This window comes from Pristiophorus japonicus, chromosome 16 (genome assembly GCF_044704955.1).
Source record: "Pristiophorus japonicus isolate sPriJap1 chromosome 16, sPriJap1.hap1, whole genome shotgun sequence".
NCBI lineage: Eukaryota > Metazoa > Chordata > Chondrichthyes > Pristiophoridae > Pristiophorus > Pristiophorus japonicus.
Window position 1 is genome coordinate 72,834,411 of NC_091992.1, and position 17,228 is coordinate 72,851,638.

At 51.6% G+C, this 17,228-nt stretch overlaps 1 protein-coding gene across 2 annotated transcripts in view; it reads left to right on the forward strand.

Annotated features, from left to right (window-relative positions):
• acsf2 (acyl-CoA synthetase family member 2) overlaps window positions 1–17,228 on the forward strand; it is a 196,153-nt gene that overhangs the window by 87,975 nt on the left and 90,950 nt on the right. For both annotated transcript variants that reach the window (XM_070857422.1, XM_070857423.1), the window contains one exon: window positions 7,572–7,648. In XM_070857422.1, coding sequence (XP_070713523.1) covers window positions 7,572–7,648 — 77 coding nt within the window. The remainder of the gene's footprint in view (window positions 1–7,571; window positions 7,649–17,228) is intronic.

The following is a 17,228-nucleotide window of genomic DNA, read 5'->3' on the forward strand; positions in this document are numbered from 1 at the left end:
ACCCTCCCACCTCTCCCCCTCCCCTTTCGATACCCTCCCCCCTCTCCTTTCGATACCCTCCCCCCTCCCTTGTCGATACCCTCCCCCCTCCCCTTTCGATACCCCCCCACTCCCCCCCTCCCCCCCTCCCCCCCCCCCTTCCGATACCCTCCCCCCCACACCCCACTCTCCGATACCCTCCCCGATTCCCCCCTCTCTTTCTCTCGCTCTTTCTCCCTCCCCTCCCTCCGATCCTCCCTCTCTATCTCTCCCCCGTCGATCCCTCCCCGCCATCTCTCTCTTTCTATCTCGCTCTGGCTCTCTCTCTCTATCTCTCCCTCTCTCACACTCCCCCTCCGACCCTCCCTCTTTCCCCCTTCGATTCCCTCTCTCTCTCTCTCTCTAAATATCTTTCTCTCTCAAAATATCTCTCTCTCTCTCAATCACGCACTCTCTCTCTCTCTCTCTCCGCTCAAGGCTGTGAAAATGTTTGTATAGTTAATCACAACGATATTCTAGGCCAAACTCCTGGAGGCTCCTGTGGTATTGTCATTGATTTGCGAAGGATAATCCAGGAGCACGAGTAGCGGGCTCAGGCCCGAGCTCCTGGTTCAGGGGTGCGTCTCGGCTCCATGTCGGCTACCTCTAATCGTGCTGCCCACGTGTGACCGGATTGCGAGCTCCTGCACGGTACCAAACAGGCGAGCAAGTGCAGAGGGAGTCAAAACACACTGCAAATAATCACTTCGATGTGAGCAACGCAGCAGCCAATTTGCACACAGCAAGCTCCCACAAACAGCATTGTGATGATGACCAGATAATCTGTTTCAATGATGTTGGTTGAGGGATAAATATTGGCCCCACGACACTGGGGTAACTCCCCTGCTCTCCTTCAAAATAGTGGCCGTGGGATCTTTTATGTCCACCTGAGAGTACAGATGGGGCCTCGGTTTATTGTCTCATTTGAAAGACTCCCTCAGCATGGCACTGGTGTGTCGGCCTGGATTTATGTGCTCACGTCCCTGGAGTGGGACTTGAACCCATGACCTTCTGACCCAGAGGCAAGGGTGCTGCCCACTGCTGAAATGGCAAATAATATCCCACAAAGGTCAATGTTGTGGGATATAGAAATGGACCCAGACCGGAGAGAGGGAAAGACTGCGAGTTTGGCAAATGCCTTTATTTCACAGAGTGGGGGAGCCTCATTGATCGACCTAGCAGTGTGCAGTCCTCAATGGAATGTTCCCAGCTGTAAGACCCCTCGCCATCAGCACACACAATGGGGGAGGGCCGGGGGTGGTGAACAAAACAATCTTTTTCAACGATGCCCTGAAGGGGTACTCTTGTGTAAGTAGTCTGGGGAAACTGAGCGGGGAGAGAATATCATCATCACCCAGTCTCTGCCTCCACTCCCAGTCCAATGCTATACTCCATCCAGATAGATAGTGCCACACCTGCACTGCCCATCTCCCTATCGGGCACTGTCCGTATCACAGTGACAGTGTGAGGGAGCAGGGTTATCAGTACAGATACAGTCAGTAACACAGGGTGCTGGGGGAGAGGGGTTACTGAGTGACAGTGTGAGGGAGCGGGATTAACATCAGTACAGATACAGTCAGTAACACAGGACGCTGGGGGAGAGGGGTTACTGAGTGACAGTGTGAGGGAGCTGGATTAACATCAGTACAGATACAGTCAAATACACAGGGTGCTGGGGGAGAGGGGTTACTGAGTGACAGTGTAAGGGAGCTGGATTAACATCAGTAGGGATACAGTCAGTAACACAGGGTCCTGAGGGGAGAGGGATTACTGAGTGACAGTGTGAGGGAGCGGGATTAACATCAGTACAGATACAGTCAGTAACACAGGGCGCTGGGGGAGAGGGGTTACTGAGTGACATGTGAGGGAGCGGGATTAACATCAGTACAGATACTGTCAGTAACACAGGGTCCTGAGGGGAGAGGGATTATTGAGTGACATGTGAGGGAGCGGGATTAACATCAGTACAGATACAGTCAAAGACATAGGGCGCAGGGGGAGAGGGGTTTTGAGTGACGTGTGAGGGAGCTGGATTAACATCAGTACAGATACAGTCAGTAACACAGGACGCTGGGGGAGAGGGGTTAATGAGTGACAGTGTGAGGGAGCTGGATTAACATCAGTACAGATACAGTCAAATACACAGGCTGCTGGGGGAGAGGGGTTACTGAGTGACAGTGTAAGGGAGCTGGATTAACATCAGTAGGGATACAGTCAGTAACACAGGGTCCTGAGGGGAGAGGGATTACTGAGTGACATGTGAGGGAGCTGGATTAACATCAGTACAGATACAGTCAGTAACACAGGGTGCTGGGGGAGAGGGGTTACTGAGTGACAGTGTGAGGGAGCGGGATTAACATCAGTAGAGATACAGTCAGTAACACTGGGTCCTGAGGGGAGAGGGATTACTGAGTGACATGTGAGGGAGCGGGATTAACATCAGTACAGATACTGTCAGTAACACAGGGCGCTGGGGGAGAGGGGTTACTGAGTGACAGTGTGAGGGAGCGGGATTAACATCAGTAGAGATAGTAACACAGGGTGCTGGGGGAGAGGGATTACTGAGTGATAGTGTGAGGGAGCGGGATTAACATCAGTACAGATACAGTCAGTAACACAGGGTCCTGAGGGGAGAGGGGTTACTGAGTGACATGTGAGGGAGCGGGATTAACATCAGTACAGATACAGTCAGTAACACAGTGCGCTGGGGGAGAGGGGTTACTGAGTGACATGTGAGGGAGCGGGATTAATATCAGTAGAGATAGTAACACAGGGTGCTGGGGGAGAGGGGTTACTGAGTGACATGTGAGGGAGCGGGATTAACATCAGTACAGATACAGTCAGTAACACAGGGCGCTGGGGGAGAGGGATTACTGAGTGACAGTGTGAGGGAGCTGGATTAACATCAGTACAGATACAGTCAAATACACAGGGTGCTGGGGGAGAGGTGTTACTGAGTGACATGTGAGGGAGCGGGATTAACATCAGTACAGATACTGTCAGTAACACAGGGCGCTGGGGGAGAGGGGTTACTGAGTGACAGTGTGAGGGAACTGGATTAACATCAGTACAGATACAGTCAAATACACAGGGCGCTGGGGGAGAGGGGTTACTGAGTGACATGTGAGGGAGCGGGATTAACATCAGTAGAGATGGTAACTCAGGGTGCTGGGGGAGAGGGGTTACTGAGTGACATGTGAGGGAGCGGGATTAACATCAGTACAGATACTGTCAGTAACACAGGGTGCTGGGGGAGAGGGGTTACTGAGTGACAGTGTGAGGGAGCGGGATTAACATCAGTACAGATACTGTCAGTAACACAGGGTCCTGAGGGGAGAGGGGTTACTGAGTGACAGTGTGAGGGAGCGGGATTAACATCAGTACAGATACAGTCAGTAACACCGGACGCTGGGGGAGAGGGGTTACTGAGTGACAGTGTGAGGGAGCGGGATTAACATCAGTACAGATACAGTCAGTAACACAGGGTCCTGAGGGGAGAGGGATTACTGAGTGACATGTGAGGGAGCGGGATTAACATCAGTACAGATACAGTCAGTAACACAGGGTCCTGAGGGGAGAGGGATTACTGAGTGACATGTGAGGGAGCGGGATTAACATCAGTACAGATACTGTCAGTAACACAGGGCGCTGGGGGAGAGGGATTACTGAGTGACATGTGAGGGAGCGGGATTAACATCAGTACAGATACTGTCAGTAACACAGGGTGCTGGGGGAGAGGGGTTACTGATGACAGGGAGCTGGGTCTCCACATTTGGGACTTGTGTAAGATGGTGATTTTTATGATTGAGCTAATTCTACGAGACTGGTTGTGAAATCTGGCCCCTTCGCACCGACTGATCGGGCCAGTCTCGGAGCATAAATGGCAGCTGTCTCACGCCCACATCAGGCGGGACCTGCTGCAGCCGGCAATTTGGGCAGGAGAGCAGTGCAGCTGATGCCTGTGCTCACTGGAGGACTGATAGAGGCAGATTGTGACGTCAATGAGTGCACGACACGGATCTGATGCAAGACCTGCCATTTTGGACGTCAACGGCTCCATTCGAAGCCCTCTCCAAATCATACACAGCAGAACACGGGCCCAGCAGCAGGCAGGACCCCCGCCCCCCCAGCACCCGTATTTTAGGAGCTCAGCAACAACTTGCAGCTGACTTGCTTTTTGATTTGGGCTGGCTCTGTGTATGTTTGTGGAACTGTTTGGAGCTTTCTACAGTTAATTTAAAGTTGGTGCTGTGTGGGGAAAGCCTTGGTTCTGCTCAGAGCATTTGCTCCCAGTCATGGGGGGCCTGCAGCCCCTCTCGCGCTCGGGTGGAACTGAGAGATGGAGCAGGGGCAGCAAAGCAGAGGGAGCAGGAGGGTTCTCCGCAGGAGGCCTTACCCACCTCGGGTCTTCCGAGAGCACTTCTTCCTGCAATCGAGACACGAGCAGTGCAATCGGAGGCTCCGCTTCACAGAGGAGGTGGTCACACAACTCTGCCCCCTCCTGGATCCAGGCCTGCAGCCTCAGAGAAGGGCGATGACAGCACTGTCAGTGGCCCTCAAGGTCACTGTGGCCGTCAATTCTTCTGCCACTGGCTGATGACTACCCTCCCCAACCCCAGCACTCGTGGCCAGCACTCGCTGCCACTCGGAACCTCATCGAGCAGACCTTCAGGGTTCTGAAGCCTTGACCGCTCGGGAGGAGCCCTACAGTACAGGCCGGAGTGGGTGGTCTGCTGCATCCTCCACAACTTGGCCATCAAAGGCAGCTGACTTTCCCTGGGGGACACTGCAGACGGCCGTGTAGGATGATCTTGAGTGGCCGTTGCACCCCAGCCACCGCACGGGCTTGACGGAGCAAGGTCTTGGTCCAGTGGCAAGGGGGTCCCAGACGATTGGAGACCAGGCACTGCTGTATGTGCCAATACACATACACACACAGACACAAACATACTCCTACTGTCCTCCTTCCAACAGGACCCCTCTCTACAGGGAATTCATAGTATGCAATGTGAGCCTCGCTATTGGCCCGTGCTGCACCTTCCCTTGTGCTTGTCCACACTGCTCCACCTCTGGGCTCCGACCCCTCCCCTTCTCCATGCCTCATCCGTCCTCTCCTCACCAGTCCCTCCCACCTCCGCCCCTCGCCGCTCCCCCACCTCCGCCCCTCGCCGCTCCCCCACCTCCGCCCCGCGTGCTCCTCCCCCACCTCCACCCCTCGCTGCTCCCCCACCTCCGCCCCACGTGCCCCTCCCCCACCTCTGCCCCTCGCGACCCTCCCCCACCTCCGCCCCTCCCTCCCTCCCTCCAGATCTCGCCGCTTCTGTTGATTCTGCTGCAGCGGTGTCGGGCTTTTTGTGATTTGCCCACAGCTCTAGACTTGTGCTCCAAACTGCTCCTCTGACTGTCCCATTTTTATACCGTATATAATCCCATCATTATAATATGCAGGAAGCACCAAGTTTTGAGCTTTACCCAATTTCACTGACTTTATCACGGAGCAGTTCTTGTCCGCTGTTGCATTACTGGCCACAAGATGGCCAACTTGCACCTCAGCTTGCTCTCTTTTTCTTTATCTTTATCTCTCTCTCCCTCTCTTGCCGCTCTCTTTTTCCACCCCCACACCCGTGCTGTACTTGCCCTGGGAGTGTTTGATGGGACAGTGTAGAGGGAGCTGTACTCTGTATCTAACCCCCTGTACCTGCCCTGGGAGTGTTTGATGGGACAGTGTAGAGGGAGCTTTACTCTGTATTTAACCCATGCTGTACTTGCCCTGGGAGTGTTTGATGGGACAGTGTAGAGGGAGCTTTACTCTGTATCTGACCCGTGCTGTACTTGCCCTGGGAGTGTTTGATGGGACAGTGTAGAGGGAGCTTTACTCTGTATCTAACCCGTGCTGTACCTGCCCTGGGAGTGTTTGATGGGACAGTGTAGAGGGAGCTTTACTCTGTCTCTAAACCCGTGCTGTACCTGCCCTGGGAGTGATTGATGGGACAGTGTAGAGGGAGCTTTACTCTGTATCTAACCCCCTGTACCTGCCCTGGGAGTGTTTGATGGGACAGTGTAGAGGGAGCTTTACTCTGTATTTAACCCATGCTGTACTTGCCCTGGGAGTGTTTGATGGGACAGTGTAGAGGGAGCTTTACTCTGTCTCTAAACCCGTGCTGTACCTGCCCTGGGAGTGATTGATGGGACAATCAATTTGAAAGTGTGACATTGCCTGACACTTGAGCCTAAAACTCGCCATAACCATTTTTCACGCTAGAATTTCAGTTCCTGAGCCTGCTTCCTGACTGCAGAATGAATCTTGTATTTTCTGTGCATTTTTCCTTGTTTGCTCCATGCTGAGGTGGGATTTATATTGTGAGGTGCAGGGATTTTTCCAGTACTAATCTGGTCAAGTAACCTTGGTCACCAGCTCTCTCTCTCTCCCCACCCCCACCCCGCCCCCGCACCCCAGGCAGTGAAGGCAGCATCTGGCAGGGTGCTGAGACCTGGAGTTCCATTCCTGGACCATTGCCAGTTAACTGACCCCAGCCAGGCCGTGGCTCAGTGGGAAGCACTCTCGCCTCTCTGTCAGAAGGTTATGGGTTCAAGTCCCACTCCAGGAACTTAAACACAAACATCTGGGCTGTCACTCCAGGGCCGTAGTGAGGGAGGGCTGCACTGTCGGAGGTGCCGTCTTTCGGATGAGATGTTGAACTGTGGCCCTGTCTGCTCTCTCAGGTGCACATAAAAGATCCCGTGGCTCTATTTTGAAGAAGAGCAGGGGAGTTCTCCCCGGTGTCCTGGATAAAATTAACCCTCAATCAACAAAAAACAGATTATCCGGTCATTATCACAGTGTTGTTTGTGGGAGCTTGCTGTGCACAAATTGGTTACTGCATTTCCCACATTACAACAGTGACTACACTCCACAAGTACTTCATTAGCTGTAAGGAGCTTTGGGACGTCCCGAGGTTGTGAAAGGCGCTATATAAATGCAGTCTTCCTTTTGATACTATGGAACACTGCCATTCGTGGGAATGGGGAAATGCTGCCTGCTGGGAGTGTGCATAGGTGGGCAGGGCGAGACTCGGGCAGGATTCCTTCCCCAGTTGAGCTGTCCGCTGACCCTCTCTCGGTTCAGGCACGAATGGGGAGGCGAGTGAGGTGCAGGAGCCATGGACTGTATCCCAAGATGAATATGTTCCTTCAGGAAAGAACTGTCATAAACATAAAACCAAAAGAAACAACCCCTTTCGGCCTATTGCAGTGAAATGTTTCTGTCTGGTGGGATCTTGTCAACACTGATTTGGATTAGTAGGACAAGGAGTTATGTTTTCGTGATGTATGTTTCTGAAATCCCCATCCCAGTTCAGGAAGTTGTCTGATGGCCATCTGGGTCTCTTCAAACCAAACAGACAGAGCCTTGCTCTCGGGAGCGCTGTGATTGGATGGGGGAGGGGGACCGTGAATAAACAATGATTTCCAAGGTTGCTCAGGGTCTCTGGTCGTAGTGTCACTTTGCCAATCTAACCTCTGTCGTCTGTTCTTTCCCTGTTGCCCCCTGGCAGTGGTCGTGGCGGGCGCACCGTGCCCCATTGAAGTGGCCAAGCAAATCCAGAGTGAAATGAAGGTCACTGAGCTGATCGTGAGTACCTCTGAATATTAAGGGAATCGAGGGATACGGGGATCGGGCGGGAAAGTGGAGTTGAGGTCGAAGATCAGCCACGAATGGCAGAACAGGCTCAAGGGGCCGAATGGCCGACTCCTGCTCCTATTTCTGATCACGTGTTCTCTCAGATTCCGCTGCCGTTGAGTTTCTTTAATGCTTGAGCTGGCTGTGGGTTTGTTTGATTTGGTGTGAGTTTCATGGGTTAACTGATACCCGCTTGTCACCAAGTTCCAGAACTGGGGAGCTTGACTGGCCTGAGCTGCATCCAGGACACCCCACCATGAAAGGGTGGTGGCTGTGGTTGTTTCCTGCTGACACCGACCACCATACCTCTCGCTAACCCCGCCGAGAGCTGTCATGTCTTTGAACAGGATTGGGAGCATAGGGATTGCTACATGTAAAAAGACCCAGGTCCCTCTAATTCACCTTCTACCATCCCGGTAGTCACATGATACAATGACAATGGAGTTGTTGACCAATCAGAGCAATTGATGTCCATCAATGAGTCTCCAACAGACGAGGTGAGGAAACCTCCGGGATGGAGAGCTGTGGGAACCACAGGTCCAAAGTCCCCTCTTCCTCCCAAGCACGCTACACTCACCACAAGCCATGTCCCAAATCACTCACATATTGCATCCCAAAATATTGTTTTCTGAAATAAACCTATCTCATTCCTGTTTGAATAAATCAATATTCTCACCGTCTCCCAGGGACCCTGTTCCACAGATTGCTCTTTGAATGCAAGCTGTTAATGTCAGTCGGGCAGCTTACTGGCGAGGATTTCGGGGCTGCGTTGAGTTTGCTGTTCTGACCATCCTGTGTTTGAAGAGATTGACAGGCTTTCGGCTTGGGCTTGTCTCAGTTGCTGGCAGGATGTGGGTCTCTGGGTCAAGACCTGTTCCTCAGTTGGAATCCTTTCCTCCCACTGTGGGAAAGGGAAGCTGATTTGTAGCGCAACCAACAGCCGAGATGTGAGAGTTGGTGTTTGAGGATGTGACCCATGCTTATATTGAAGGACAATGATAACGTCAAGCATATGATACAATTGTTTTAAGGTTGCATTCATTTTCTGGCACCTCTGGTAAGATTTTGTGCTGATTCTTTCTTTAGCATTATCTGCTCCAAGTGACGCAGCTTTTAAAGGAATTGCTTCTCTCCAAGGTCACCACTCTTGTCTCAGTGAGATGCCTTTCAATATCATTTTTTCTCTCTACACAAAACCAATGCCTGTCGGAGGCCAGTCTCCCGGAGGCCGGGGGGCAGCCTCGAGGAATCCCAGAGGCCGACGTCCCGGGGGTCAGAGGCCGGTGTCCCGGGGGTCGGAGGCCGGCCTCAAGCCCATGGTGCTGAAGTATGTGGAGCCTGTGTGCAGGCCTCGAGGGGCTGATGGGACTCCACCCGCCCCTCACTGACGAGATTCCAGCCCAGCAAGCTCCTGGGGCACCACTGACTTGGCCGGGGGAGGTAGGGGGGTAATGTGGAGGGGGTTATTAGCGGGGCCGGGGAGTTGGTGCGGGGCTGAGGGAGGGGTTTATTAGCGGGGCCGGGGAAGTTGGTGTTGGGTTGGGAGGGGGGAGGGGTTTATTTGAGGGGTTGGGGTGGGGGGGGGCAGTTATTAGTGGGGCCGGGGAGTTGGTGCAGGGCTGAGGGAGGGGTTTATTAGCGGGGCCGGGGAAGTTGGTGTGGGGTTGGGAGGGAGGAGGGATTTATTTGCGGGGTTGGGGGGGGGCGCGCGGTTATTAGCGGGGCCGGGGAGTTGGTGCAGGGCTGAGGGAGGGGTTTATTAGTGGGGCCGGGGAGTTGGTGTGGGGTTGGGGAGGGGAGGGGGTTATTAGCGGGGCCGGGGGAGTTGGTGCGGGGTTGGGGGGGGGGGAGGAGCGGGTTATTAGTGGGGCCGTTGGAGTTGGTGTGGGGCCTGGGGAGCTAGCGGCAGCCAGTGGCTAAGCCATGGAGCAGTGAACGGGCAGATTGGCGGGGATAGTGGGAGGGAGGGGGCGCGGAGCTGGGATTGCCACCTGGTGGGCAGTGGGGATAGTGGGGGAATGGCCGATCTGAGTTAATTTAAAACCGTAAATATAAAAATGAATAATAGTGGTGCTAATCCTGCCCGTTACTGGGAGATTCTACAGGAGAGAGGCTGTGGTTCTGGCTGCAGTGTCTGGCATATATTTAAGGAAGGATATACTTGCATTGGAGGCTGTTCAGAGAAGGTTCACTCGGTTGATTCCGGGGATGAGGAAAGGTTGCGAAGGTTGGGCCTCTACCCATTGGAATTCAGAAGAATGAGGTGATCTTATCAAAACGTATAAGATTATGAGGGGGCTTGACAAGGTGGATGCAGAGAGGATGTTTCCACTGATGGGGGAGACTAGAACTAGAGGGCATGATCTTAGAATAAGGGGCCGCCCATTTAAAACTGGAATGAGAAGAAATTTCTTCTCCAAGAGAGTCGTAAATCTGTGGAATTCTCTGCCCCAGAGAGCTGTGGAGGCTGGGTCATTGAATATATTTAAGGTGGAGATCGACAGATTTTTGAGAGATAAGGGAGTAAAGGGTTATGGGGAGTGGGCAGGGAAGTGGAGCTGAGTCCATGATCAGATCAGCCATGATATTAAATGGCGGAGCAGGCTCGAGGGGCCGTATGGCCTACTCCTGTTCCTATTTCTTATGTTCTTATGTTATGTTCTGGCGGCTGCAGGCTGGGGGAACTGTACCCCAGGGGTCGGTGAGTGTACCCCCAGGGGTCGGTGAGTGTACCCCAGGGGTCGGTGAGTGTACCCCCAGGGGTCGGTGCTGAGAGAGGTTTAGGGGTCGGTGCTGCGGGGAGGTGTGCCCCAGGGGTCAGTACGTGTACCCCAGGGGTCAGTGCTGGGAGCGTTGTACCCCTGGGTCGGTGCTGGGTCCACTTCAGTTGCCTGTGTGCGAGATGATTTGGTGTTTGGCACAAAATCTCAGCATTTCTTGATGGCACAAAATGATGTGGTTTGCCAAACAGCGAGGGTGATGGTGGAAGACCCCAGCGAATGATGGACGGGTTGGGGAATGGGCAGGCAGGTATTGGACACAATTTAATATTAAAAGTGTGAAGCAATGCCTTCAGGGTGGAAAAACAAAGAATTGGAATATCGACTCAATGTAGAGACACTGCAGGATGGGGATGAACAGAGACACTCTGGGGGTCAAATACATTATTCCCTGAAACGGAGTGCAGGTAGGCTAAAGCCAGAAAACCAGCAACAGCATCTTGGGTTTTATAAATGGGGCATAAGAATCCAAGAGTGAAGAGCAAACGATAAATGTGTTTAATATATTGGTTAGTCCACAGTTAGAGTAGTGTGCACAGTTTTGGGCACCCCATTATAGAGAGGACATTAAAGCCAGGGAGAACGTTCAGTGTAGATTGAGGGGATGCTCGAGATGGGAAACTATAGTTAGGAGGAGAGACAGGACATACTGGGACTGTTTCCACTGGAGCAGAGACAGGCGAGAGGAGATTTCATCGAGGTTCTTAAAATTCCGAAGGGTTTTGACTGAATAGGGAAGGGGATGTTGCTAGATAACCAGGGCAAGGCTCCTGAGGCCAAGAGTTGGCAGGAAAGGCCTGGTGTTGTTGGGATTTGGAGAGGAGCCAGGGGTTGGCCAACGGCGGAGGCCCAGAGTAGTGATGCTAGTGGTGGGGGAAGAAGCTCAGCCAATGGATGGCCAGAGGCTAGGGGTGGTAAGAAATAGCTGAAGAAAACTCTTTAGGGTGGGAGGGCTTTAGGAATGAGTGAGGAGACCAGGCAGCTGAAGAAATCCAGAGGTTGGGGAAAATGCAGGAGTGGAAAAGTGTGGGGCGGCCTGGACCAGGGACCTATGTGGAGAATGAAGGGATTAAACCAGAAACAGAAATTTACAGCGCAGAAGGAGGCCATCTCGGCCCATCGTGTTCGTGCCGGCCAACAAAGAGCTGCACGGCCCTCGGTCAGCAGCCCTGAAGGTTACATATAAACCAATGAACAATGAACAATGGCAGAATGGTAAAGAGCACCCAGCCCAACCAGTCCGCCCCACACAACTGCGACACCCCTTACACTGAAACATTCGACGTTCCACCCCAAGTGATCTCCTGGTAGAGACAAAAACCAGATTAAAAACCCAGGCCAATTGGAAAAAAAATTAATCTGGGAAAATTCCTCTCCGACCCATCCAGGCGATCGGAATTAGTCCAGGAGATCACCCTGGTCGTAGTCTATTCCCTGCAGTACTTACCATTATATCTGCACCGGCCAACAAGAGGTTATCCATTCTAATCCCACTTACCAGCTCCAGGTCCATAACCCTGCAGGTTACGGCACTTTAAGTGCCCATCCAACCACCTTTTAAATGAGGTGAGGGTTTCTGCATCCACCACCCTTCCAGGCAGTGAGTTCTAGACCCCCACAACCCTCTGCGTGAAGAAGTCTCCCCTCAAATCCCCTCTAAACTTCCCACCAACCACCTTAAACCTATGCCCCCTCGTAATTGAGCCCTCCACCAATGGAAATAGACCCTTGCTATCCACTATGTCCAGGCCCCTCAAAATTTTGTACATCTCAATGAGGTCTCCTCTCAAACTCCTCTGTTCCAATGAGAACAAACCCAGCCTATCCAATCTGTCTTCATAACTAAGATTCTCCATTCCAAGCAGCATCCTAGTAAATCTCCTCTGCACCCTCTCCAGTGCAATCACGTCCTTCCTATAATGTGGCGACCAGAACTGCATGCAGTACTCCAGCTGTGGCCTAACTAGAGTATTATACAATTTAAGCATAACCTCCCTGCTCTTGTATTCCATCCTCGGCCAATAAAGGCAAGCATTCCATATGCCTTCTTAACCACGTTATCCACCTGGCCTGCTACTTTCAGGGATCTGCCGAAATACGCTCCAAGGTCCCTTTGTTCATCTACACTTCTAAGTGGCCTACCGCTTAATGTGTATACTCTTTCCTTGTTAGGCCTCCTAAAGTGCATCACCTCACACTTCTCCGAATTAAATTCCATTTGCCACTACTCTGCCCACCTGACCAGTAGATTGATATCCTCCTGCAGCCCATGACTTTCCTCTTCATTATCAACCACACAGCCAATTTTAGTGTCATCTGCAAACTTCTTAATCATACTCCCTATATTCAAATATAGATCATTGATATATACCACAAAAAGCAAGGGTCCCAGTACTGAGCCCTGCAGAACCCCACTGGAAACATCCTTCCAGTCACAAAAATATCCATCAACCATTACCCTTTGCCCCCTACCTCTGAGTCAATTTTGGATCCAAGTTGCATCTTTGCCCTGGATCCCATGGACTTTAAACTTCATGACCTGTCTACCATGTGGGACCTTATCAAAAGCTTTGCTAAAGTCCATATACTACATCGTACGCGCTACCCTCATCGACCCTCTTGGTTACCTCCTCAAAAAATTCAATCAGGTTAGTCAAACACGATCTTCCCTTAACAAATCCGTGCTGACTGTTCCTAATTAATCCCTGCCTTTCCAAATGTAGATTTATCCTGTCTGGACAAATAGTTACCAGCTGAGGGTGGGAAGGTGCAAGGAGACCAGAAAATATAACCACAGGCCTCGGGAAACGATAAAGAAAAGCACAACAGGAAGTGAAGGAAAGAACAACAGCTGAGGGCACCGAAGGTCACATGGGAGGAAGCAGCCAATCCAAGGCAAGTTAGCCTATTGAGAGACTATTCCATTTAACAGATTGGGGGGGGGGGGTGGGGCGTGGAGGGACCAGGGGACAGGAGTTTAAATTATGCAAGAGTAGGAACACTGGATGTTGGGCAGGTCTCCGTTGCCCAGAGAGCAGGGAGTCCCCGGCATGTGTTGCCGATGGGTGGGGTGGGTGCTGACTCTGTGAACCCCCTTCAGAGGGAGCGGGACCAGTTCCTGACTGGGGCAGAGATCGTTTCATGTCAAAGGCAAGTGTCTCTATAGGCAAGGCTTGGTCTGTGTGATCTCCCGGACTGGTTTCCATCGCATGAGGGGTTCGGAGAGGAATTTCCCAGAGTATCTTTCCCTTATTGGCCTGGGGTTTTCTGAGAGATGATGTGGCTGTGGGGGGGTGGGGGAAAGTGTTTAACCGCGATCCTCCCACCGTCTTGATGGACCAGCTGGTCTTTTCCTGCCCACTATTTTCGTCTGTTCGTCTGTAAATTGAAACCTTGATTTTAAAATGTCACAAAGTGTGATTCCTGTGTGAGAAAACGTGGCAAAACTGAAAGAACTAGAAGTCAGTCTGACAACAAAGATACAAGACTTTTAATTTATTAGAAGTTTTTTCTGTATTGATGTAGGCTGAAAGGGCGACAATGCCTTGGAGATCCATTGCTGTCAGATAACTCGGCCTAAGTGGTGAGGCTTGACCTGCACCAGTATCACACACTGACACACCCCTCCAGTGGGCTGAGCTGGGAGCTGGTGGATCTTCATTCCCCCTCTGGCATTGGGCAAAATGGTCAAAACTAAACCCTCATTGGGTCAATCTAAACTGAGCCTACTTTGGAACACTCTGCCCCAGAGAACTGTGGATGTTGAGTCTCTGAAAATATTCAAAGGCTGAGATCGATAGATTCTTGGAGTCTCGGGGAAATCGAGGGATATGGGGATCGGGTGGGGAAGTGGAATTGAGGCCGAAAATCTGCCATGATATTAAATGGTGCAGCAGGCTAGAGGGGCCGTAGGGCCTACTCCTGCTCCTATCTCTTACGTTCTAATGTTCTTGAACCTGTTGCATCAAGCTATCTGAGAGCCATATCAAGGGCTTATTTGGTAATGGCATGGCATAAATGAGCCATACCGACCAGAAGGCCCCGGGCGTGTGCCGTGTTGATGGTTCTCAGCCCGGGCAGCAGTTCGATGGCCACAATGGGCTCCGTGCACCTTGGCGCGGCAAGTTCAGCCAGTGACCACGGCCGGAGGTAGTGGGCAGCCGGTGAGACTCTGATTGGACTGTGACGCTCTTCTCTCTCCCCTCCGCTTCTCCCTCCCCGAGCTGCTCAACTAGGCTTCTCAAGATTTGCATCTCATCTGGGCTCACCCGTGAAGAATGGTCACTTGGTTGCTGGTCTTCTGGACCGGTGCCCCAGCAGGACTGAGCTCCCTCCAGGCCGGCCGGGGAAGGGGAGCGAAGCTATTAAATAACGAGACGGTTCCCTTTGAATGATATGAAAAATATGTTTTTATTGATAGACTTGCAGCAAGTAAAGTGCAGAGGAGTTGCTCAGCAATTCACACTTACTGGAGATGAGAATGTCAGCTTGGCAGCAGAAATTATTCCCGAGACATCTTTTTAAGGCCCGTAATCTCTCTTGGGCCACATTAAGAGTGACCTGCACTACGGTTCCACTAACCTTTTATATACAGTGGCTTCAGCATGAAGATAAAATATTACAGCAATCCCTCGCAACATCCAACACGCCGTAAGACGATAATCTCTCCGCCTCTCCACGGTACTTCCCTCACCGACCATCTCTTTTGTAATTTAAAGATACATTTTCAACCTTATGAATTGTATAGTTACTGCGGAGGAGAGGATGCTTTGTGCCTGGGATGGAGACAGCTAAAGGCTCTTGTGTACTCGTGAATATCTGGCTTGCATGTTGCTAGGTGCCCTCCCTCCAGGCTGGCGCTGAGCTAGGTAATACTGGGGATCACCGGGGCAGGTTTAGAACATTTTTATGTTGCAATGTGGATTTTGAACCATCTCAATTGAAGAATTTGTTTGAAATAAAATTGGAGGTAGTGTATTGGTGTTCACTGTCGTCATCTCTATTACTGCTCTGGCTGCTCACTCAGCTGCCCTGTTGTCATATTTTATTTTCATTCTTGGGATGTAGGCTTCGCTGGCAAGGCCGGCATTTATTGCCCATCCCTAATTGCCCCTTGAGAAGGTGGTGGTGAGCCGCCTACTTGAACCGCTGCAGTCCGTGGGGTGAAGGTGCTCCCACAGTGCTGTTAGGGAGGGAGTTCCAGGATTCTGACCCAGCGACGATGAAGGAATGTGATAAATTTCCAAGTCAGGATGGTGTGTAACTTGGAGGGGAACTTGCAGGGATGGTGCTCCCATGCGCCTGCTGTCCTTGTCCTTCTAGGCCATGGGTTTAAGAGGTGCTGCTGGATGTTTAAGATGGCATATCTTTCCTTTTTACTTTGAAGACATGGGGGTCTTCCATGCCAGCCCCTGCTGGCTGGGTATTCCAGTCCCAGAACGTGCCAATACACCAACACAGATTCCAGTGGGTGCGAGCAGTTCCATCGGCTTTCTGACAGACCTCTCCTACCTGCTTCAGGCAGATTATTAAAACCCATTCAAAGGCCCTTGCGATTCAGAGCGGAATTTTCCATTTGCAGGAAGGCATCAGAGGAGTGAGATTTGAAATTTGTCCTTGTAAACCTCCCTCTACACTGTCCCATTATACACTCCCAGGGCAGGTACAGCACGGGTTAGATACAGAGTAAAGCTCCCTCTACACTGTCCCATCAAACACTCCCAGGGCGGGTACAGCATGGGTTAGATACAGAATAAAGCTCCCTCTACACTGTCCCATCAAACACTCCCAGAGCAGGTACAGCATGGGTTAGATACAGAGTAAAGCTCCCTCTACACTGTCCCATCAAACACTCCCAGGGCAGGTACAGGGGGTTAGATACAGAGTAAAGCTCCCTCTACACTGTCCCATCAAACACTCCCAGGGCAGGTACAGGGGGTTAGATACAGAGTAAAGCTCCCTCTACACTGTCCCATCAAACACTCCCAGGGCAGGTACAGCACGGGGTTAGATACAGAGTAAAGCTCGCTCTACACTGTCCCATCAAACACTCCCAGGGCAGGTACAGCACGGGTTAGATAGCTCTATGCTGCCCTGACATTAAATGTTCTATTTCCCACATCAACTCTCCCGAGAATTGGGAACTTTGTGCCAGTTGGAACCTGTGTAGGAATTGGGTTGAAAGACCCAAACCTAATTGATGCAAGACCTTTCTAGCCAAGTGGCAGTACTTGCACTGCTGTCGATCTGGCCCGGATTCAGTCTCTTCACTCAGCCCCTGGGATTTAAAAAAATTAAATACACTTTTGAATTAAATTGTAGAGTCTGTGTGCAGTGCAGTTCGCAAGGTCTTGAGAAATTTGCATAGCCTCCTTCTCTTTTTCTGTAGTCCTGCAATGATTTATTTTAGTTCAAAGTTGATGTAAATGTACAACTAGTTGGTGTTCCGGGAGTTGTTGCTCTGGAGGTGCAGGTGTGTTTTTGGGCAAGTGTCTGGGTCAGGTGACCATCGGGTTGAGGTCCAACGAGCAATGGGAAAAATGCCAAATCGGGAGTTTGGAGAGTGCGCCACCAATAGGACAGCTGAGGTAGTGCAGCCCCTAATGGGCTGGACATCAAGGCTGGCCAAGCTGGTCTTTGTGGGCAGTGTGGGTCTGTACCATTGACCCTGCCGAGACGGGTCTTTAAATCTCTGTTCCCATTGATCGGCAGTTATCAGAAGTTGCTGATGCTAACTGATGGCAATGGCTCTG